The 20380-nt window shown below is 31.9% G+C and overlaps 6 protein-coding genes across 9 annotated transcripts in view; 1 reads left to right on the forward strand and 5 right to left on the reverse strand.

Annotated features, from left to right (window-relative positions):
• Nucleotides 1–173: 173 nt before the first annotated feature.
• LOC141537692 (uncharacterized) overlaps nucleotides 174–20380 on the forward strand; it is a 29016-nt gene continuing 8809 nt past the window's right edge. Inside the window, exons 1-7 of one of the 4 annotated variants that reach the window (XM_074258825.1) lie at nucleotides 174–602; nucleotides 678–944; nucleotides 1316–3642; nucleotides 3727–3920; nucleotides 3994–5827; nucleotides 5944–5975; nucleotides 6295–6416. In XM_074258825.1, the coding sequence (XP_074114926.1) occupies nucleotides 691–944; nucleotides 1316–3642; nucleotides 3727–3920; nucleotides 3994–5820 (4602 nt within the window). In that variant the 5' untranslated portion in view covers nucleotides 174–602; nucleotides 678–690 and the 3' untranslated portion in view covers nucleotides 5821–5827; nucleotides 5944–5975; nucleotides 6295–6416. Of the gene's footprint in view, nucleotides 603–677; nucleotides 945–1315; nucleotides 3643–3726; nucleotides 3921–3993; nucleotides 5828–5943; nucleotides 6012–6294; nucleotides 6435–20380 lie in introns of those variants that run through there. The other 3 variants (XR_012480955.1, XM_074258824.1, XR_012480956.1) reach the window with 3 other exon arrangements.
• Nucleotides 6229–7438, reverse strand: Snrnp-u1-c (small ribonucleoprotein particle U1 subunit C). Its single transcript, XM_074258852.1, has 2 exons — nucleotides 7282–7438; nucleotides 6229–6810 (listed from the first exon to the last, which is right to left on the reverse strand). Exon 2 carries the CDS (start codon nucleotides 6802–6804, stop codon nucleotides 6295–6297), a length of 510 nt encoding a protein of 169 aa, XP_074114953.1. The 5' UTR covers nucleotides 6805–6810; nucleotides 7282–7438; the 3' UTR covers nucleotides 6229–6294.
• LOC141537713 (uncharacterized) lies at nucleotides 7638–8762 on the reverse strand. Its single transcript, XM_074258853.1, has 3 exons — nucleotides 8598–8762; nucleotides 8076–8200; nucleotides 7638–7839 (listed from the first exon to the last, which is right to left on the reverse strand). The coding sequence occupies exons 1-3, from the start codon at nucleotides 8598–8600 to the stop codon at nucleotides 7662–7664; spliced, it is 306 nt and encodes a 101-aa protein (XP_074114954.1). The 5' UTR covers nucleotides 8601–8762; the 3' UTR covers nucleotides 7638–7661.
• On the reverse strand, nucleotides 9106–9864 carry LOC141537709 (transmembrane protein 267). The gene is made up of 2 exons (XM_074258849.1): nucleotides 9525–9864; nucleotides 9106–9460 (listed from the first exon to the last, which is right to left on the reverse strand). Exons 1-2 carry the CDS (start codon nucleotides 9801–9803, stop codon nucleotides 9137–9139), a joined length of 603 nt encoding a protein of 200 aa, XP_074114950.1. The 5' UTR covers nucleotides 9804–9864; the 3' UTR covers nucleotides 9106–9136.
• On the reverse strand, nucleotides 9948–11468 carry LOC141537703 (phenoloxidase-activating factor 1). The gene is made up of 7 exons (XM_074258840.1): nucleotides 11395–11468; nucleotides 11255–11327; nucleotides 11019–11184; nucleotides 10713–10918; nucleotides 10443–10645; nucleotides 10309–10366; nucleotides 9948–10225 (listed from the first exon to the last, which is right to left on the reverse strand). The coding sequence occupies exons 1-7, from the start codon at nucleotides 11458–11460 to the stop codon at nucleotides 10101–10103; spliced, it is 897 nt and encodes a 298-aa protein (XP_074114941.1). The 5' UTR covers nucleotides 11461–11468; the 3' UTR covers nucleotides 9948–10100.
• On the reverse strand, nucleotides 12195–20067 carry LOC141537654 (transmembrane protease serine 9). Its single transcript, XM_074258776.1, has 19 exons — nucleotides 19203–20067; nucleotides 18809–18959; nucleotides 18568–18727; nucleotides 18295–18500; nucleotides 18017–18222; nucleotides 17883–17940; nucleotides 17690–17808; nucleotides 17431–17434; nucleotides 16390–16487; nucleotides 15830–15932; nucleotides 15568–15730; nucleotides 15027–15235; nucleotides 14705–14956; nucleotides 14252–14370; nucleotides 13470–13526; nucleotides 13313–13409; nucleotides 13061–13223; nucleotides 12785–12990; nucleotides 12195–12577 (listed from the first exon to the last, which is right to left on the reverse strand). Exons 1-19 carry the CDS (start codon nucleotides 19275–19277, stop codon nucleotides 12195–12197), a joined length of 2829 nt encoding a protein of 942 aa, XP_074114877.1. The 5' UTR covers nucleotides 19278–20067.

The following is a 20380-nucleotide window of genomic DNA, read 5'->3' on the forward strand; positions in this document are numbered from 1 at the left end:
ACTAAAAACAACACCGTGACATCAAAAATTTTAAATCCCACCAAAATTACCAAAACTTTTATTTTAGTACCTAAAAACATAAAAAAAAACCTCAACTATAATTAACAATCATCAATAAACAACAACAATATCAAAATTTTCTCCAAAAAGTCAACAAAATCTTTTAAACTTACTTGTAATGTTCTGTATTGTCATTCTTCCTGAAGCTCTTACCGCCATCTTGAATTTCTCCCTCCAAGCTTCTCCTTCTTCTCTGGCGGTAAAATTCAAAATTTTTAGACTTGTAATTTGGCGCCACCTATTGAATTTTCCCGCGACAGCGCAGCAAATCGAAACTTATTATCAAAACTCGACGCCATGTGCATCCTGATTATTTCCTGAAAATAAAAAATTGGTGGTGTAACAAAATAAATAATGATTTATTTATTGTTAATAAGTGGAGATATTTGTTGAATATCAACAAAATTATTTATAATTAAATTATTGTTAATTTTACAAGTCACGTGGTAGTGTCGTCGCAGTGTTTTGGAATTATTTATTCCAATCGCGTGGAAAATAAAAATAATAATATTTATATTTTGTAAACATAAAAAATAATTAAAGTAAGTAATTAATTTTTTTTAAATTAATTTACAATAATAATTTTATTGTTCTTTTCTAATTAAAATTTTTTTTAGAACTAACCTCAAAATGGACGACTTTTACGACCCGGACCTGGAGGCGCGCCTGTACGCGGAGGTTCATTACACGAATGAAACTTACTCGGAGACGAATAATGGTCCAAGATCATCGCTGGCACCAGAAGGAGATGCCATTCCTGGTAGCATCAGGTCTTATGCTAAAAAGACGGGGATGTTTCCGAAGAAGCACCGCGCACTGATTGACGGCGCCAGGACAGTTGGAAATCATCGTTTGCAAGAGCCAGCTCCCAGGCAGGAATTTAGGTTTGTTATGTAAAATTTTATAGATTGAGTTGTTGGTAAAGCGGTACTGTGTCGTGAGAATTGCGAAATTTTTATTTTTGGTGGTTCAGTTTTAAAAGTGATTTTTTTAAATTATCTGTGAAATTTTGTGAAATCAAAATTAGCTGATACCGGTCATTTATTTTTTTTTTTTAATTACTACAAAAAAAAAAAATTTTTACAATAATTTATTTTGTAAAAAAAATTAAGGTGTAATGGATTAATTTTTAAAAATAATCCCAAAAAACTTTTATCGTAATTTTCCGTGTACTTCTTTACTAATCTAACTTAAAAAAAAAAAAAAAATTGTCTATTAAATTTAGATTAAGATTAAGATTTAAATATAATTTCAGGTCCAATCAATCTGATGTAACGAAAACAATACCTTCTTTATTAAGTCTTGATCCAGTTATACCACAAGTACCTCCAAGATTTACATCACCTAACCCTCCAAGATTTTTATTACCAACCCCTCCAAGATTTAGTTCACCAAATCCTCAAAGATTTTTATTACTAACCCCTCCAAGATTTAGTTCACCAAATTCTTCAAGATTTTTATTACCAAACCCTCCAATATTAAACTCGTCAATTTCATCAAGATTAGGCCCACCAGTTTCTCCAATTCCTACCGGAGTAACTCCCCTGGATTCCAGCCGAGCCAATCTTTTTGGCAAACACCCGCCAGATTATCCAAGATCTGGACACCAACTAGACCCTGCAGCCATCAGCTTTGAAAATTCCAGACTGCCATCCAACACGTTCAATCGAGCTCCAAACTTCCAATTGAATCCTTTTGCGTCAAATAACTTCAATCCAAGTCTCCTGGACCCTTACTCGTCTCCCAGACAAGATTTGCCGCGTTTCAACCAGCCAGATTTCATCAGATTGACCCAGTTGTCACCAAACAAGAGCAAGGCCCAGGCCAGGAAAGATTCTCACATGACAAATCTGAAGAACTTTGGTAAAAAAGTTCGCAATCGGCGGAGGCGCGAGAAAATTAAGTCTCGCAGGGCTGTCAAGGGAAATAGAATTTCTATCGTTGACACCAGTCCGTCTACCCCTCGGAAGAACCCGAACCGCGCTGCTAGGCCATCAGATCTTAACAAATCTGACGATGGGACCAAAGATGTAATTAATTTGGATGATTCTATTGAGATAATTGAGATTCAAGAGTCTACTGATGATAATCTGACGCATTCTAATTCTGGCAGTCCGGCGGGCAATGATGAGATGAGTCAAGACGAGTCTACTGATGAGTTGGAGGAATCTCAAAAGAGTTTAGATAAATCTGATGGAAATTTAGGTAAGTCTGGTGATGATAATAATCTTGATAAATCTGGTGATAGTTTGGAAAAATCTGATAGTAGTGACAAATCTAAAAATTTGGAAACGCTGAATAAAAATTTAGACAAGTCTGGTAAAAATCTTGATAATTTAGAGACACCGAGTAAAAATTCGGAACAATCTGATCATAATCTTGATAAAACAAAAAATTCGAATAAATCTGATGAAAATCTTGCTAAATCTAAAAATTTAGAAACACCAACCAAAAATCTGGCTAAATCTAATCCAAATCTTGAGAAATTTGATGAAAATTTGGCCAATTCTGATGAAAATCTTGATAAAGCTGACAATCCCCAAGAATCTGAAACTCCAACTAAAACTCCCGAAAAATCTAAAGACACAAATCTGATTTCCAAATCAAGTCCCGGGCCATCATCGAAAGATAAGAACTCAAAGTACAACATAAAATCTTCCCTAAAAATTTCCAAATCAACGGCTTCCCTGGAATCGTCATCAGACTCAGAATCTGATGAGTCTATTTTCGAAGTGCCTGTTCCGCCAAAACCAGCTCCGCCGCTGATAAATCTCAATGACAGTGATGAATCTGATGAATCTGACAGCGAAGAAGATTCCAATGACGCTCCTTCTAAGAATAATCTTGAAGATGATGAAAATGATGAAGAAGAAAGTTCTGAGAAGCAGATCTGGGACTGCGATGATGACGATGATGACAATGACGAAGACGAAGACGAAGAAGAAGAAGAAGAAGAAGAAGAAGAAGAAGAAAATTCTAATTCCGAGAAGCAGGTCTGGAATTGTGATGACGATGACGATGACGATGACGACGACGACGACGACGACGACGACGACGACGACGACAACGACAACGACAACGACAACGACAACGACAACGACAACGACAACGACCTTGATAATGATGAAGAAAACGAAGAAGACACCATTGAGACAAATTTTGTGCTAAATTGCTCCCAGGTCCAGAAAACTGTTCCAACTTTAGAGGAATTAAGAAAAGTCAATCTGACAAATCTGGAGGCTAAAGATGATCCTCCGGTGTTGGAGACAATTACCGACACTAATAAAGCGAGCTCCTCGACGACGACGGCCACAATTATCACGGAAGACTCGGGTGACAAAAGCAGACAACCTCCTCCAAAGAGTCTGGGCTCGGATAAAAAACGACCGAGGGATGAGAGCAGAAATAGGGACGACTCTCTCAACCCGATAAAAGTTCCTAGGAGTGATAATAGCAAAGAAAACACCAGCTTTGAAGAATATGTTTCGAAGCCAATGCCCGTGCCGTTGAGAGCTTTTTATACTGACTACAGGAACAGCGGATGTATAAACGATGTCATGGATATCCAGCATAAAATGTCGAGTACGTATTTTTTGGTGGTTTTAATATTGATGATTTTTTTTTTTTTAATTTTTAAAAAATAAAAAAAAAATTTTTTTTTTTTAGGAAATCCGAATCTCTGGGCGATTCTGGACGCTGATCTCGTGTGTCGCGGAGGAGAAAAAAGGCTCAGGTGCTCGTATTGTCATCAGCCAGGACACAAGAGGGAAAATTGTCCGGACAAGAGGAAACCTGCTACGTGTCATATGTGCGGAGGAGGACACTTGGAGTCAAGGTGTCCTCAGAGAATGTGTCTTACCGTAAGTTTATAATCTATATTATTAAGAGAATTATTTTTATTATTGTTCTAATCGTTAAAAAAAAAAATTTTAGTGCGGAAAGAAATACTCATGTTACCGCAAGACCTGCGAATACTGCCGTAAACTCCAGTGCGCCCTCTGCAAAAGCATGGGCCACCTGAAAACAGACTGCCCGGACCTCTGGCGCCGTTACCACCAAACAACTACCTCAGGAAGGGTGAACATACCCCCAAACCCGCAAGAGGTCCTAAAACCATCTCACAAATTATACTGCTGCAACTGTACTCGTCGCGGCCATGAAAGTTCCACCTGCAGCAGGTACCGTTGGTCCTCGCACTTTCCCTCGCCCATATCCGTCACTAGCTACACTGATGGACCGAGCTATCCAATCAGAGAACCAGTTGAAATTTCTCCAGAATTTCCAGAATTTCCAGAAGCTCCAAAAGCTCCAAAAGCTCCAATTAGAATCCCAGATCCACCAGCCCGAGATGTAATCCTGTTCCACTACCAAAATCAGCCAGTAATCCCGGATAACTGGCACTCAGACACAATATACCCTCTGGAAATCCCAAATATTTCCTACAACCTGGAGAGTTCCAAGCACCAGTTCCCAGTGTTCCTCTCCAAACACTTTCCCGAAGGAAGTTTTTGCCCTATTTACGTCCACATAAAGTTGAAAGTTCCTGACAAGCTGGTAGTGGAACTTAAGACACCTTCAGCGCCATCTACCTTGGGACTCAAGAAGTTGATGATCCAATGGATGTCCAGAAGAGAAGAAGATCGGCCGAGAATGACGCAGACCGCACGGCTTCCTACCAGGAAATCTGTTCTTTTGAACGTCATGTTGGACAAGTTCTACTGTTTTATTACCTGTTCGTCTCTTACAGGTCTTACTGCTTACGATCAGGAAGTTGCGACTCAGAAAAGAGCCAACTTTCTCAGTTCCAAGATGGAAAGGTGCTCAGACAAAAATAAGGAATACAAATTAAAACTCGCGAATCAGATAGCAAACGTTCAAGAACGGTACATCAGAAAATTAGTTTGTTCTTTGTATAATTTTAAACTAGCGCCATCTGCTGAAGCGATTATCAACGACTTCCATAAACTTCTAAATTTGTTATCAACGGATAACGCCTGGGAGGGAGACCAAGGCCGACAAAGTCGTGTGCCACAGTGTATATATATGAATTTTTGTTGGTTCAATTTTGAGTTGTTTACAGTTCACCTGTCGGAGTACCTTGTCCATGCCAAGGACTCGTTTATAAAACAGTATGAACAGGTAGATTTTAATATTATCAAGAAACGTCAGTGGGCTAAAGAACTGGGCTTGAAGTTAATGTTCACCAGGTCAGAACGGATCAATTTCTTGTCTGAGGCATTTAAGCCGGGTGTTTTGAAGGTTGATAAGTGTAAGAAGAAACATATTAAGTATGCCAAGAAACTGCGTGTCCGTGCTAAATTGAGGGCCCAGAAGAAACGGCAAAAGAACAATAATACCAATAATGAAAGTGTAACAGCTGATAGTTCCAAGAACAATAATAGTTCTCAGACTATTAGTGGTTCTGAGAACAATGATAGTTCCAAAAACCTAGGAGGTTCTAAGAACAATGGTGGTTCTAAGAACAGCGATGGTTCCAAGAAACCCAAAGAAAAACCTACTGCGCTTATTGTCGATGGTAAAATAAACGTACAAGTTCTGCAGAGGGAAAAACTTGCCTGTCGAGCTCAGGCTGCTGTTGATTTGGCGAAAAAACATGGATTGACGAAATATGTTGACCGAGCTGAGGAGATAGTGAAGAAGATTAAAGCGGGTGGAATGATAAAGAAAAACGCCATCGAACAGCTGTGGTCATTCTTGGTGAAAGAGCTGAGGGGGAAAAATATCAGTTTCCAAAATTAGACCCACGGTGTGTTTAAATTATTATTATCATTCATTTTAGTTTTTTTTTTTTTTTTTTTTTAATTTGTTATTAATAAAGATTGATAATGTGAATAACAATTTCATTGTTTTTATTTTATTTAGAAGTTTGAATGGAGAACCTGGAGATACTGGAGGTAAATTTTGGATGCTTGGATGATTTATGATTGCTGGTATTTATGAATGTTATTTATTCTAAAATTTATAGAAAATAATTTTTTAAAAAATTTTTTACAAGTCCTGAAAAATTTTTTATCACAAAAAAATCCTGAAAAATTTTCTAAATTAAAAAATTATTAATTATTCTTACATTTATTTTAAAAAAAAATTAATTATTAATTATTTAATAATTAAATATTGAAAATGAATTTATTTGCGAACTTGTTGAAAAAAAAAAAAAAAAAAATTATTAATTACAAAACACTCATACAATTAAGTTAATTAATGTAATTAAAGTTACTTCTTGATTGGTGGCGGAGCGTTGATGGGAGGAGGCGGCCCGTTCATCGGTGATCTGAGCTGAGTCATGGGTCCCATGGGGCCCATCATCATCGGGCCATTGGGGCTCATCATGGGTGGTCGCATTCCCATCATCGGCAGCATGGGACCGTGGGGAACCATCATCATTGGGCCTCCAGGTCCCATTGGGCCACCGGGGTGCATTCCCGGCGGAGGCATCATCCCCATTGGCCCTTGAGGCCCTGCTACTCCTTGTCTGGGCCCTAGGCTTGGTGGCGGGGGAATTGCGGCACCCTTGTTCGCCGCGAACGGATTCGAGGCAATTTTTCCGGCCTTGAAAGCCGCCGTCGTCGCGTCAATCAAATGCTGCGCCTGCTCTTCCATCCATTTTTGGTAAAAATACTTTACGTTGTCCTTGTGCTTTCGCCCTTGGCAGTGGGTCTTCCTTACACTTGGAGAGTCATGGGTTAAATATGTGTCGCAGTAGTCGCAATAATATTTCGGCATTTTTTTCTGGAAATTATTGCTTGTTAATAAATTCAGTTTCAATATTTATGAAAAATAAATTAGCAGATATTTGAACTTTTTTATTATTAAAATTATTACTAAAAAATTAAAAGAAAAAATTGCACATGTAAAAAATTCGAAAAATTATGCGTGCAATTTTATAAAAATTTTTTTTTATTGTTAATTCAATTCATAAAAAGAAAAATAAAAATTTTTCGCTGTCGGCTAATTTTAATCAATTAATTAATTTATTTTTTCTTTAATTAAATTAGCCGGCTAGAAATTTTTTAAATTTTTTATTGGAAAAAAAAAAAAAAAAAAAAAAATTGACATGTAGAAAATTTTAAATTTAGCAATTTTTTTTAAATTTATAATTAAATTATTTTAAAATAACAAAATAATAATTTTAGGTTAGAATAGCATTGTTAAAAAACATCACAGTATTTTTTTTTTTTTTATATGCTTTTAAAAACTCACCTTTTTTATAAATTAAAACTTATTTTTCAAAAATAATTTCACTCAAACTAAAAAATATTTTATTATCAATATTTTATAATTTATTATTCAAATTGTTGCTTTTGTATAACATACACCATGATAAAAATTAAACTCTGTGTTCACTATTGATATCTTGATAAAGCTCAACTTTCATGAGCGACATTAAGGTCTTATTTCTTAAACTTAAAAGCGCGCGCATTTTTAAAAAATGAATGACATTTAAAAAAAAATTGACTAAAATTTCTAAAATTTTTTTTTTTTTTTTTTTTTAATTTTAGAATTATTAAAATTTTTTTAATTTAACAAGGTATAAAAAATCAATAATTACAAATCAATACTTAAAAAATTTATTTATTAACTTAAAACCTGGACTGAGATTCTCTCGAATTCGAAAAATTGTTATTAAAATTATTTTTAGCCTGTGAATTTTCAAAAGCGCGGTACATCGAATATCCGCGCCTGGACAATTCCTCCCCAGGCACAATCGCAGGATTAGAGTAGCAGAATTCGGAATCCAGTTCACGATTCCAATCGTCCCTATAAAAAATTTAATATTTTTAGTACAAAAAATTAAATTACAATTATTTATATTAATTTACTCCACCATTAATTAACACGTGAAACTTTAGGAATAGTCAAAAATTTTTTAGAATCAAACTCTCGAAATTCTGAATTCATTCTGAAAAATTTATTTTAAATTCATTCAAACAATTTTTTAATCTTCAATTCTTTGAAAACTAATTTTTAATAATAAAAAATTAAATATATCTTACCGGTCTCGTGATAATTTATTTATTTTAGTAAACAACACAATTATCAAAATAATAATTATTAAAATACAGACAGCAACAACTCCGTATGTAATATATAATTGCAGTTGAATATTTTCTAAATTTTCCTGAAAAAAAAAGTAACAATTACAATTTAAATATTCAAATTATATTTTTTTTAAATATGTTAAAGACTTCGCGCGCTTTGCAGTTCAGCGCTCCGCCATTTTGCGCAAAATTTCACGGAAAAATTAAACAAAAACTTTAAATTAAAAATGATTGAAGGGCAAAATTATGAAAATTTAAGTAAATTCATTATTTTGCAAATACACAGATGAGAAAAAAAAATTAATTGCTATCTTTGTAATAAAGAAATTGGAAAAAAAAAAAACGGACTTGCAAATTTCGAAGTGGTGTTTTTTGATCAAAATGGCGGTCAATGGAAATTTTTAATATATTTAAGTTGTTTTTTGAGTGAAAAATTAAATATTACCGAAGAAATCAGGAATTTAATAAATTACTTACCATTATTGTAAAAAAAAAAAAAAATAATTTAGGTCGTCACGAAGGCGTTGAGGTTTGTTGATACACTAAAGTACTCAAAGTCTTGGGTATAGTGATTTAACTTGATAAAAATATATTTGTTATCATTATCATTACGGACTTAATAGATAAGTGTTATATACAGCAAGCGATGACTCTTCGCACGTTTTTAAAAACGGTAATTAGTCGAGGTTGTTATTTATTTCTTGATTGATTCGTTTATCTTTTTTTTTTTTTTTTTTTTTTTTTTTTATCTCGGGCTTTAGTAAATGCGCTGGTGATTCATGCCTCAGTAATTCTTTTTAGGTTTTTTTTAATCGACGAATGCGATTAAGGATTTCCGAGAGTTTGAAATTTTTTGGGTTAAAAATAGTTAATAACTTTTAAAGTTATCAATTTATAGACTTAATTTTTTTAATTTAGCTTTGGTATAGTGTTCTGGTCTATATATAATTAATAAAAGGTGTGAAGAAATAAAAAAAAATCAAAATTGGAGCAAATAATATTTATGAAAAATATTTCTAAACAATATGAATACTAGGAACAATCTTTTGGTGTTTTTCCATCGACAAATAAACAAAGTAAGGGAACAACATTGCCAAAAGTACGTAAAAATAGTACGGAATCCTCCCGGTAGACCCAAAAGGCGGAACCCAGAGCCCCCTTCTGGTGGCGTCCCGAATGTGGTGGCTCAGGAAACTGGTCAACAAAATCCAGGCACAGTAATTGAGGTTATAAAACAAATCCTCGGGGGTTACTTTAGAAACTACCAATAAAACCGCCCAAATAATTATCGGAAGAGTCGTACAGTGAAAAAATGGCCGACGCTCCAAATTTGTTGCGTCCTAAAAGAAAAAATAAAAATTAGAAGGTTAAATTTTTATTTTAATTAAATATTAATTGACTTACTTTGATATTAAAACTTTTGGCCTCGACAAAATGGTCGATGTCAATCAAAGAAGACAAAAAGGTACAAAACAAAATACTTGGGAGGTTTTTAGCGATCGGCTCGTTCTGCAGAATAACTATCAGCGTCCAAGATAGCCCCGCAACAATCCCGTGAGTCGTATTGTCAATAACTGCTTTTAAAAAATGATTATTGTTATTGTAAGACACTAATTTGTCACCGATTATCGAAACTAAACCCAGGAGAAGATATGTTGTTAGTTTTAGTGTTTTACTTTGCATCTTGCATCTTTTATTTCAATACTAGAACTCGATTATAAAATTATAAACTATAATAGGTCATAGAATTCTCTACAATAAATTTCTCCGGTTGAGGATTATACATTATTGTTAATGCATTTGATTTATTGACCGAAAGTGGATAAAGAAGAAATATAGTTGAGTTTACCATTAGCGCAGTTGTAGTATTCTTGATGATAGAATATTTAAATAAAATTAATCATAAATTTTTTTAATTAATTTTTTCACAAAAATTGATATCTTTTTTTAATTATTGATATTTTTAAAATTAATTAGTAATTATTTAGAACAATAACAGGCGTCCTTGGTATTTTGTAGGATCCAGTGTAAATGCGGGCCTAATCTTGTAAAAACAGCGGTCTTTTTTGAGTCTTTCTCGCAATTGTTGTTATTTGATAGTAGCCCTGATAAATTATTAAATAAATTTTTATGACATTAATTTTAGCAGTCACTAGAATATTTAGTAAATATCGTGAAAAAAATTTACCGATTAAATCGTAAACTCCAGCGTAGGAGCGATAGTTAACAGAAGTTCCGACGTCGTTCTAAAAATAAGGATAAATATTAATTATTTATAATTTAATTCAATTTTTTTAAGTTTTCCAAATCGAAGGAACTTACATTGCAAATAATAGACTTGGTACCCAAAACACCCATGCATCCAGAATCATCGTGGTAATTTTTAGACTCAACTCCGGACTTAATGCACTCTTTTGCGCTCAGTATTGGAAGCCCGATTTTTCGAGGAAGACATGCTGATTTTTCCTCAGATTGCGTTTCTGTCCATCCTAGTAGTGTGCCAACTTGCCCCAGATACGTTGAATCTACGATTTTTTTATAATTAAGATCAAAAATTATTTTTCAGTGATTTTTAGAGTCAATTATACTCACTAGGATTGGGAAGACAAACAGGAGAAATTCTTTTCTCAAATTTAATCGGTCTGCTCAAGCGAATTAGCGCCAAATCGTGAGCATAAGTTTCTTTTACAAACTCCGGGTACATTATTATAGAATCAATACTTGTGTTTACTGACGATACATCAATATGACAGCGGTCATACGCTCCTAAAGATACTTTTATTTCCGGAGCAGTAGCCCTACAATTTTTTATTATTATTTTTTTTTTTTTAGGAGTTACATTATTAAAAATAAATCATAATTATTAGTGAAATTTATTTTTATCAGTGTAATATATACCCTTCTAATTGACTGGCTGCTGTTATTATATACCGGTCATTAATCAACGCCCCGCTGACTTGATTCTCGGATTTAACGTGGACATTAACCAGCCAGGGGAATTCATGAGAGTATGTTGTTTCTCCCCCTAGAAATCTTGCTGAGTTACGATTAGATCTTCCACATACTGAAAATTTATTATTTTCATTATTTCTATATATATTTTTTTTAATAAAAAAAAAAAAATAACAACTCACAACAACCACCACATGGTCGAAATCGGGAAGAAATCCAATCTAAAACTCCGCGTTCAACTCTTTTTCCATTTATCTAATAAAAAATTAATTTTAAATTGATAATTTTTAATTTTTAAATTAAAAATTTTTAAAATAATTACCATAAATCCATTTAAATGAAGAAATAACAAGCAAATAATAAACTTAACAAATTCTTGCAAATTCATTTTTATAAAATTTATTTATTTATTATTTCAATAAATAATAAATAATGATCAAGCTTAGAAGCAAACACTCAACTGAAATGTAATCCTGTTGTAGGACTATATTGTCAGCAATAGCGGTACCCTCATCTTCATTTCTTCCCACCACTTTTATACTACCGAGTTTTCAATTTTTTACAACAAGATCTTACGGTCAGTGACCGCAAACTTTTGTAACTTATAATTTAAACGAAAAAAAAATTTTTTTTTTTTTCACTGTTTTTATTGTTCATACAAAATTCATACAAAATTTTCAGCTATTTAATTATTATAATTATTAATAAAGAACTTGCATTAATTTTTAATTAATATATAAATAGAAAAATTATTTTTTTTTTTTTTACATTTATTAACTTAATTGACCGACAAATAGAAGCTATTTAATAAAATAGCCGTTTATTTAATTATTTTAGAAGATTAATTATTGGTATAGTTTCAAAACTATCTGTAAAATGACGTTGCAAAGGGGATACGGTACTACGTCCACTGCCCCGCGAAAATTTGAATTTAAGAAAAATTTAAATTTTGTCAATTTAAAAATTCCCGGGCAAATAAATAACTTAGATTTTTCTTTTAATAACTTTAACAACATTTTTTGAGAATAATATAATTTAAAATATGCAATTTCTCTGTTAATCATTAAAATAAAAATTTATTTAATAATAAGATAGATAATTAATGAGCAATTAATTAATAACTCAAGTTTCGCAGAAACATCCATCCCTTGAATTATACAGCACCCAGTCTAGATACCGTGTGAGCCTGGTGTAAACTCCAGGATACCCTGGACGAGCACACCCGTTCCCCCAAGAAACTACCCCGATAACTTCGTATTTTTTGTCCGGTCTTTCGGCAATTAAAGGACCCCCGCTGTCTCCCTGACAGGAGTCTTTTTTACCGTCAGGATATCCAGCACACATCATATTGTCGGAAATCATTCTAGGACTGTAGCTGGTATTTCTGCAGTCTTTCAAGCTCATAATGGGGACCTCGACTTCCTGAAGCAGGCATGACGGCTTTCCGTCTTCATGCAAAGTTCCCCAGCCAGCCGCGATAGCTTTTGTCCCCACGTAGTCATTTTCTGAGGAAGATAAACCAAGAGTGAAGAGCACCCGTATAATAATAAATTCTTTCTTCTAATTACGATAAAAATAATTTTTTAATGAGGTCATTAAGTACCCGTATTTTTACGTAACTGATAATAATTATCGAGGTTATTTTGCGTAATTTTTTCGCATAATACAATTAACTTTTTGAGGAATAAATTAATTCAGATAATTTAATTTACCTTTAATTGTTGGAAGACAAATTGGTCTGATAGTATTGGTCAGTGGTACCCGATCATTGAGCTTAAGCAGAGCAATATCATTGTCAAAATTCAAAAAACTAAAGTCTCCGGTAATTGCTCTGACGACAAATCTCGTCTCTGGTTTATTTTTCTCGTCACAACGGTCGTGTTCTCCGAATGTTACTTTTATCATAAACCACATGAATCTAAAAATAAGACTGAGTTGTTTTTAGCTTAAATATATTAATTTTAAATTCGGTAATTATCAAAACATACCCTTTGACGCAATGAGCGGCAGTCAATACATATCGATCATTGATTAGAGTTCCGCCACAGTAAAATTTATTCAAATATGACAGTCTTACCATCCATGGTAGCTCATTTATTTGAGTCGTTTCTCCGCCAACTATGCGGCTTTCTTCATTTTTTACTCCGCAGCCTAAAATATTTTTTTATATCAACATCAATATGTAAAAAATTAAAAAAGTTTCCGAAAAAGAAAAAAAAAATTAATTAAATTTCACTTACTGCAATAACAAGGCCCAGGCGATGCAGTAGCGTTCGGCGGTTTGTTACCAAAAATTCCAAAAAAATTTCTAACAACATCCCCGACAATATTTTTTTTCTAAAATAATTTTTTTTAATTAAAAATTAACTTAATAATTATTAAAAAAAAATTTTTTACCTGATAACAATTCACCAGCGCAAAAAGCGATAGCAAAATAATAATTTTTTTCATTGCAATTTTTTTTTAATTTCCAAAAATCTTGATAATTAAAATAATTTCCAAAAAATTATTTTTCTCAAAAATTCATCTTAAAAAATAAAATTATAATTAAAATAAAATATACAAGATACGTATTGGCGAACGTCTTAAACGCGACTGGATCTTAAGACTTTATGACCAGTTTGAGTTCACGTTCACGGACAAACCCTGGCTGTCACTGACCGCAAGACTATTTCGCGTCGGATGCACCTTTTATTTTTATTTTTATATTTTTTTATAAATATCTATAAGTCCGTACATTAAGTTAACAAAAAATCTAAAAAGTTGTTTCGTAATTTAAATAATAAAATAAAAGACAAATTTTTAATTTTCTCAACCGGTTTTAATTTTTTTTAATTTAAACTAAATTAAAAAATTTTTCCAACTGGAAAAAAAAAAAAAAAAAAAAAAAAAAAAAAAAAAGAAAATTCTTTTAAGATTGCAAATTGAGGAAAATAGAGAAATATATTTAAAGTTTCTTGACATTTAAATTGCCGTTAGGTGATTTAATATTCCATCCGCATTACGACCGTTATCTATATTGAATCATCTATCATTTGTCTTTTTGTTTGGGATTCATTGTTCAAAGCGGAAAAAAAATTTTTTATAGAAATATATTAGAAATTTATTTCTGTACATTGATATATATATACATACAAACTATTTTAAATAATTTTTTATACGATTATTTTTGGCGTTTATTTATTGCAGAGACAGGAATCCTCCATGTTTGTGTTTATCCAGTTCAGGTATTTTGCTACTCGTGTATAAACTCCAGGATATCCTGGTCTTCCACAGCCTACTCCCCACGACACTATTCCTGGAGAGGGAAAAAGAAAAAATTATTCAAAATTTTAAGACTAACTTAATAAGTTGAAAGGAATAATTTAGAAAATAATTTTTTTCTCCAGGAAATTATAGAGGTAGAGTCTGGCAATTTTTTTTTTTTTTTTTTTTTTTTTTTTTTTTTTTGGGAAGGGGTTTTACGTGATATTATTGATTTAAGCTTCATCAGCATCATTTCTCATTTCTCACCAAAAATATTCAAAAAATTCGAAATGAAAATTTTTCTACCCCATATTTCAAAATTAAACTCATCATTCATCATTAATTAAAACCCGAGGTCGTTTTAGGGATGAAAATGTCAAATTTACCAGCAATTTCAACTTTGTCACTCTCTTGAACGAGTAAAGGGCCACCAGAATCGCCCTGACAAGAATCTTGGCTCCCTTTGCCAGCGCAAATCATATTACCAGTAATTCGATTAGCTTTGTATTTCATTTTCCGGCATTGATCGAGAGTCAAAATAGGAACTTTTACTTCGTGAACAATTCCCGGTAGCATTCCGCCCTCCATCGTTCGTCCCCATCCGACCACAGTGCCTTCTTTGCCGGCTGGATCGGACCCTTGATGAAAGCGATAGACATAATGAGGATAATAGTTACTGGAAAATTTTAAATTGAGAAAAGTACTCACCTGGAGTGGGTAAACAAATCGGGCGGATTGTTTTTGAAAAAATGACAGGCTTTCGTAGTTTGAGCAACGCGACGTCGTGGTTGTAGGAGTTTATGTCGAAGTTACGGTGTCGGATTATGGCAGCGACGGCTCGCATGATAGCTGGGGCGTCAGTTGTTGAATGTTGGTCGTGATCACCGAGTATTACACGTAGTTTTGATCTTTTTAACCTGAATAGAGAAAGAAAATCTTTAGTTTATTGATTAGTTCATGAGTAAAATCGCTGCATTGATTTTGGGCGTCAATGCAGTCCAAAATTTCCAAAAAATTGTATTTTTTACTTATAAAACAGCTTTTGTTTAAATAACTCCAGTTTAGACTCTTGCAATGTCAAAATTTTGTAATTACATTAATTTTGAGTGTCAATGCAAAACAAAATCGGTAATTTTCTCAAAACTACTCCAAAACTTCGGTTTTTCGACTTGTATTCCCATTATCAACACCTTACCCCACTTTTCAATGAATTGATTTATCAAATTAATTAATTAGTTAAATAATTAACCTCCGAAGACAATGAGCAGCAGTCAATACATATTCATTAGTCAGCAAACTCGCACCGCAGTGAAAACGTCCTTCGTAAACGAGTCTCGCGACCCATGGGTAACGATGAGGCACTGTCGGCTTCCCACCAACTATCCGGATTTCTTGATTCGACACGCCGCACTCTGAATAGACAACATTCAATAATTAATCGTCAATTATAATTTCTTCATTGTTAAATAATTATTTATTTACAAGAGAAATTTATAAAAAATAATTTTTACCACAACTACAATTTTTAGTTTGTCCCTCATTGCTTTCATAATTGTCACCAGCGGTAACATCCACGCCGAAAATTTCATCAAAGAGAAATTTGCCAGTTCGGTTCTGAAATTTATTTTAAATATTTTTTAGTATTTAAAAAAAAAAATTAAAATTTTATAGTTAAATTTCTTGTTGATGAAAATTAATATGAGCTATTACATACAATATAAAAAGAGAAAGTGCAATCAATATTATCGACTCACTCCATTTAAAATATTACACTAGTCATTAAACTTGACATTTAGTAGATGTAATACATAATAATAGTATTATTAAATATTTATCAAATTCGTAATAATATAAATAAAATTTTTTTTTAAACAGCTTTAAAAAGCGGAAAAAAAGCTTTAAAATGACTACCCACACGCCTATGGTTTCTCATATTTAAAATAATCACATATGAAGAAAATGTCTTGTGGGTAATCATTTTTTATGAAATTTTCTGCAGATTACGAAAATATAAATGATAAATAATTAGGATGTATAATAAAAATAATAATTTAACGAAAAAAAATCTTACATTGATATTTGGACCGAAAAACCTTGAACTTGAGCATAAATTATCAACAAGTAAAACAAAAAAAACAATATTAAATAATATACGTTTGTTATTATTATCTATCACCATTATTCAATCACTTGGCACTCGAAAAAAAAATTGAAAAATAAATGAGCTTTCGTTTTTTATAAAAACTTTCACCGAATGACAATAATCGAGCACTTATAATTCTTTAATCGTGACATGATTTATCGTGTGTAGCACATTAACTCACACAGTATTTGAATGAACTAACATTTTATTATTTTTTTGAAATTTATGAACGAACTTTTATAATTATTTTGTTAATTGGTTTATATTGATAAGAAAAATTTAAAAGAGATAATAACAGAGCTGTCAAACAGAAGCTTTCTCTGGTTGGGTATAATATAAATGTTAAATGTATAATATAAAAGGCTGACGAGTAAGTGAAGACTGATCGAGTAAGCGAAGAGTACTCGAGTGTCTTTAACGTTGAGGATCGTGATTCTTGGTGTTATAAAGAAAGTTCTTTCTCCAACATTTATAACCGTATACTCAATTTAGTTATTATATGTTTATCGTTTTACTCTCATTTTTTATTTTTTTTTATTTTTTTTTATTTTTATAAAATATTAATATAATCATATTTATGATATTTTAATAATAAATATCATGGTGATATTTATCATTCATCATGACAATTATTATGATAATGATATTGATATTCATCACGACCTTGATATTGATTGATACTGATTAAAACTTTATAAAATAAATATAAATTTATTTCTATAAAACAAAAAAAAAAAAAAAAAAAATACCATATATTGTTTTTTAACAAAAAAAAAAAAAAAAAATTTTTTTTAATCCCAATGCTAAATAACAATTTAGTATATTAGTAAGTAACGGTCGATGGTTTCACTAACCCAGATTCATTCGTCGAAAGCAAAACGTTTTAGTCGCATGACCCGGTTATCATTATATATAATATATAATAATATACAATATATATATTTTGATGTAATAAAAAATTCAAATTACCATTCTGGTCCCCACAAAAACAATCACATTCTTATACAAACATATTTCCAAACTACGGGGTAAATATCTCACATTTACTTTCAAGGTCATAAACTATCATCATTAATTTAATAAGCTTGTAATTATAGGTACTATTATTTATTTTAAATTAATCATCACAATAAAGTATCTTACTTAATATTAATTACACTCTTAAAATATAAAACGACTAGAATTTTTTATAATTATTCAGTTGAAAAATTTCGAATAATTATTTGGCAGGCGGGCAAATACATTCTCCGTTTAGATTATCACGTAACCATCCTAAGTAATTTGTTAATTTTGTATATACTCCGGGGTATCTTGGTCTTGCGCATCCTCGACCAAAAGAAGTTATTCCTGGATAAAAAAAAAATTATAAAAATTTTTTTTAATAAAAACTTTATTTAAGTAAATAAATAAATTAATCATACCGATGACTTCTAAGTGCCCGTACGGCCCTTCAACCAATAAAGGCCCGCCGCTGTCTCCCTAAAAAAAAAAAAAAAAAAAAAAAAATTTATTTATTGATAAAATTGTTTTTAAAAAGAAGAAATGGAAAATTTACAGAACAGGCGTCGCGTTTTCCTTCTAAGTAACCGGCGCAAAACATATTAGTAGTTCGTCGAGATTTTTGGTAACCAGCTTCATCACACTCCTCGTCAGATAACACGGGAAGCTCTACTTTCCTCAATGTTGAGCTTACATCCCCACCCTCTGTCGTGCGGCCCCATCCTATGGCGGTCGCTAAAGATCCTGTGTAGTCAATGGCACCTAAAGAAAATAATTTTCAATTATTAGTTTATAAAACTAAAAACTATTGAAATTTTGAATAAAAATTCTTACGATTTTCTGGCAAACACGCAGTGCGTATCGCTCCTCCTACTGGAATAGAACGATCTAATTCTATGACAGCGATATCATTGTCCAAGTTATAAGTATTAAAATCTTCGTGTACTGTCCAAGATTTAATGCGTCGATGTATCACAGCCGAGCTTGATTTATCGAAATCTTGCTTACCGATAAAAATTTCAAAATGCCTCTTATCGAATCTGGAAATTAATTTAATTTAAAACCGCGCGTGGTTTAATTTTAATTAATTTTAAATTTATAAATTACCCTTCTAAGCAATGAGCGGCAGTTAAAACATGCCGTTTAGTCAACAAACTCCCACCACAGTGGAATTGTCCGTGTTTGCTCATAGCAATCATCCACGGGAATTCTCCAATTGTTGCTATTGTACCACCGACAATCCGCGTTTTTCTTCCAACGCCACAAACTGTAATTAATAATTTAAAATTTTAAGAAAAATAAATTACAAAGTAAAAAATTTTATTTTAATTAATTAAAGTAAACTTACTACAATTACTGCACATGTTAGGCATCTTCGGGTAGGCTATTTTAGGTGGATTAGTGTTGACAATAAATCCATCGTCGATAGTCAAGTCATTGTTGCTCCTCGCCGACGAGTTGTAAAAGTCGAACGGCTTATCGGCCCAGCTATTTTTATTCTGAATATAAAATCAATTGAATTGTTAATTTTTAATTAAAAAATTCTTTGATTTTTTTTTTTTTTTATAAAGATTTAAAATTGTCAATTTGTTTTTTTTTTTTTTTTTTTTTGAGTTATCAAAAAAATTCCATATCTTCACTTTGATAATTTAAAATTTTAAAATCACCGTAAAAATGGCTGTAAAAGACTTCTTTAGTCAATATCAATATCAATTTTAAACACATTAATTATTAAAACTTACCCTCGGTAACGAATTAACGTTAAAAAAAGTGAAAAAACAGACGAATAAAACGGCACAAAACACAAAAACTCGCATGATGACTTAACGAGGAGTAAAAATGAACCGAAAAAAAGGATAGCCGGGCCTTAGGATGACAATAGGTGTTAAAATTGGTCTGTAGACGAATTGTCGGATTGTCGGATTGTCGGTGGTTAAGTACCCGGTAAAAGTTTGTTAAACGCCGTTTTATAGTAAATTATAACTAATAAACAGTAAATAGTGGGTCTGGTGGGAGTCAACTGGGGAAGAATCACCTTGGCCGGTGTGTCTGCATTGGCAGATGTACATCCAGGCCTTTAAATCATTCCCAGGTACTATACACTAACGCTGTAATGTCGCAATTGTCTCTTTTTATTTTGCTTTTTCTTCTTTGCCTCTCAACCGGCTTAACACAATGTCACGCATTATTTCTATTAACACAAATCGGTAATACTTATGTATTAATATTTACCCGAAACTTTTCCTTTTTGAGCCCACGGCATTTGATGCACATCCAACCGGGCCACCGATCAATGTCAAATATTTCGTAATTGAAAACGAAAGTTCCATCGAATTATTGTTTTTCATATTTCTTCTTGGCTTCACGCTGGGACACTTTGACATTTTTTCTTTCACTTATGATTTATCCGTTAATTATTCTTTTATTTGCTTTTAATGTCGCGGTATTATTTTTATTGTTCGCATTTTAGTACAAGGATTTACTTTTATGTATCCTAACGCTCATTCCAATTCTAGCCTCATTTTTTTTTTTTTTTTTTTTTTTTTTTTTTACCTAAATTATGAAATAGAATTATTTCATAATTTAAATAATAATATTTATTTTTTTTATTTTTTTTTTAATGCAATAAAATTTTACAACTTTAAATGTCGCTAAAAATTTTAAATAAACCAATAAATATTGAATTTATTTCAAAATTTGCCAACATTTTTTATAGGAAATTTAACGCTCTACAAAAAAGGTTTATGATTTTTTGATTTTTTAATAAATTCAATTTTTTAAAAGTTATACAAAGTTAAAATTGAAAAACTTTTTTTTTTTAATTTAATATTGTGAGGAATCATTTGCTTGAAGAAATTGCAAAATGAATCTAATGTGACGTTAAGATAATTGATAATTGATAACAAAAGACATTCCAATT

Source organism: Cotesia typhae, unplaced genomic scaffold (genome assembly GCF_013202065.1).
Source record: "Cotesia typhae breed Kobodo isofemale line unplaced genomic scaffold, CoteBio_Ctyphae scaffold_91, whole genome shotgun sequence".
Taxonomy (NCBI): Eukaryota; Metazoa; Arthropoda; class Insecta; order Hymenoptera; family Braconidae; genus Cotesia; species Cotesia typhae.

Bases quoted from the DNA above. Each gene is read 5' to 3' on its own strand.
- LOC141537709 (XM_074258849.1), bottom strand. From the start codon at position 9,803: ATGCAAAGTAAAACACTAAAACTAACAACATATCTTCTCCTGGGTTTA. The intron at 9,461-9,524 runs GTAAGTCAATTA...TTTTTCTTTTAG, and splicing joins CCAAAAGTTTTAATATCAAA to GACGCAACAAATTTGGAGCG.
- Snrnp-u1-c (XM_074258852.1), bottom strand. From the start codon at position 6,804: ATGCCGAAATATTATTGCGACTACTGCGACACATATTTAACCCATGAC.
- LOC141537703 (XM_074258840.1), bottom strand. From the start codon at position 11,460: ATGAATTTGCAAGAATTTGTTAAGTTTATTATTTGCTTGTTATTTCTT. The intron at 10,646-10,712 runs GTGAGTATAATT...AAAAAATCGTAG, and splicing joins TGTTTGTCTTCCCAATCCTA to ATTCAACGTATCTGGGGCAA. The intron at 10,226-10,308 runs GTAAATTTTTTT...ATAATTTATCAG, and splicing joins TGGAGTTTACGATTTAATCG to GGCTACTATCAAATAACAAC.
- LOC141537654 (XM_074258776.1), bottom strand. From the start codon at position 19,277: ATGCGAGTTTTTGTGTTTTGTGCCGTTTTATTCGTCTGTTTTTTCACT. The intron at 15,731-15,829 runs GTAAAAATTATT...TTGTCTATTCAG, and splicing joins AACTAAAAATTGTAGTTGTG to AGTGCGGCGTGTCGAATCAA. The intron at 12,578-12,784 runs GTAAATTAAATT...TATCTTCCTCAG, and splicing joins TTGTCTTCCAACAATTAAAG to AAAATGACTACGTGGGGACA.
- LOC141537713 (XM_074258853.1), bottom strand. The intron at 7,840-8,075 runs GTAAGATATATT...AATTTTTTATAG, and splicing joins AATAAATTATCACGAGACCG to GGACGATTGGAATCGTGAAC.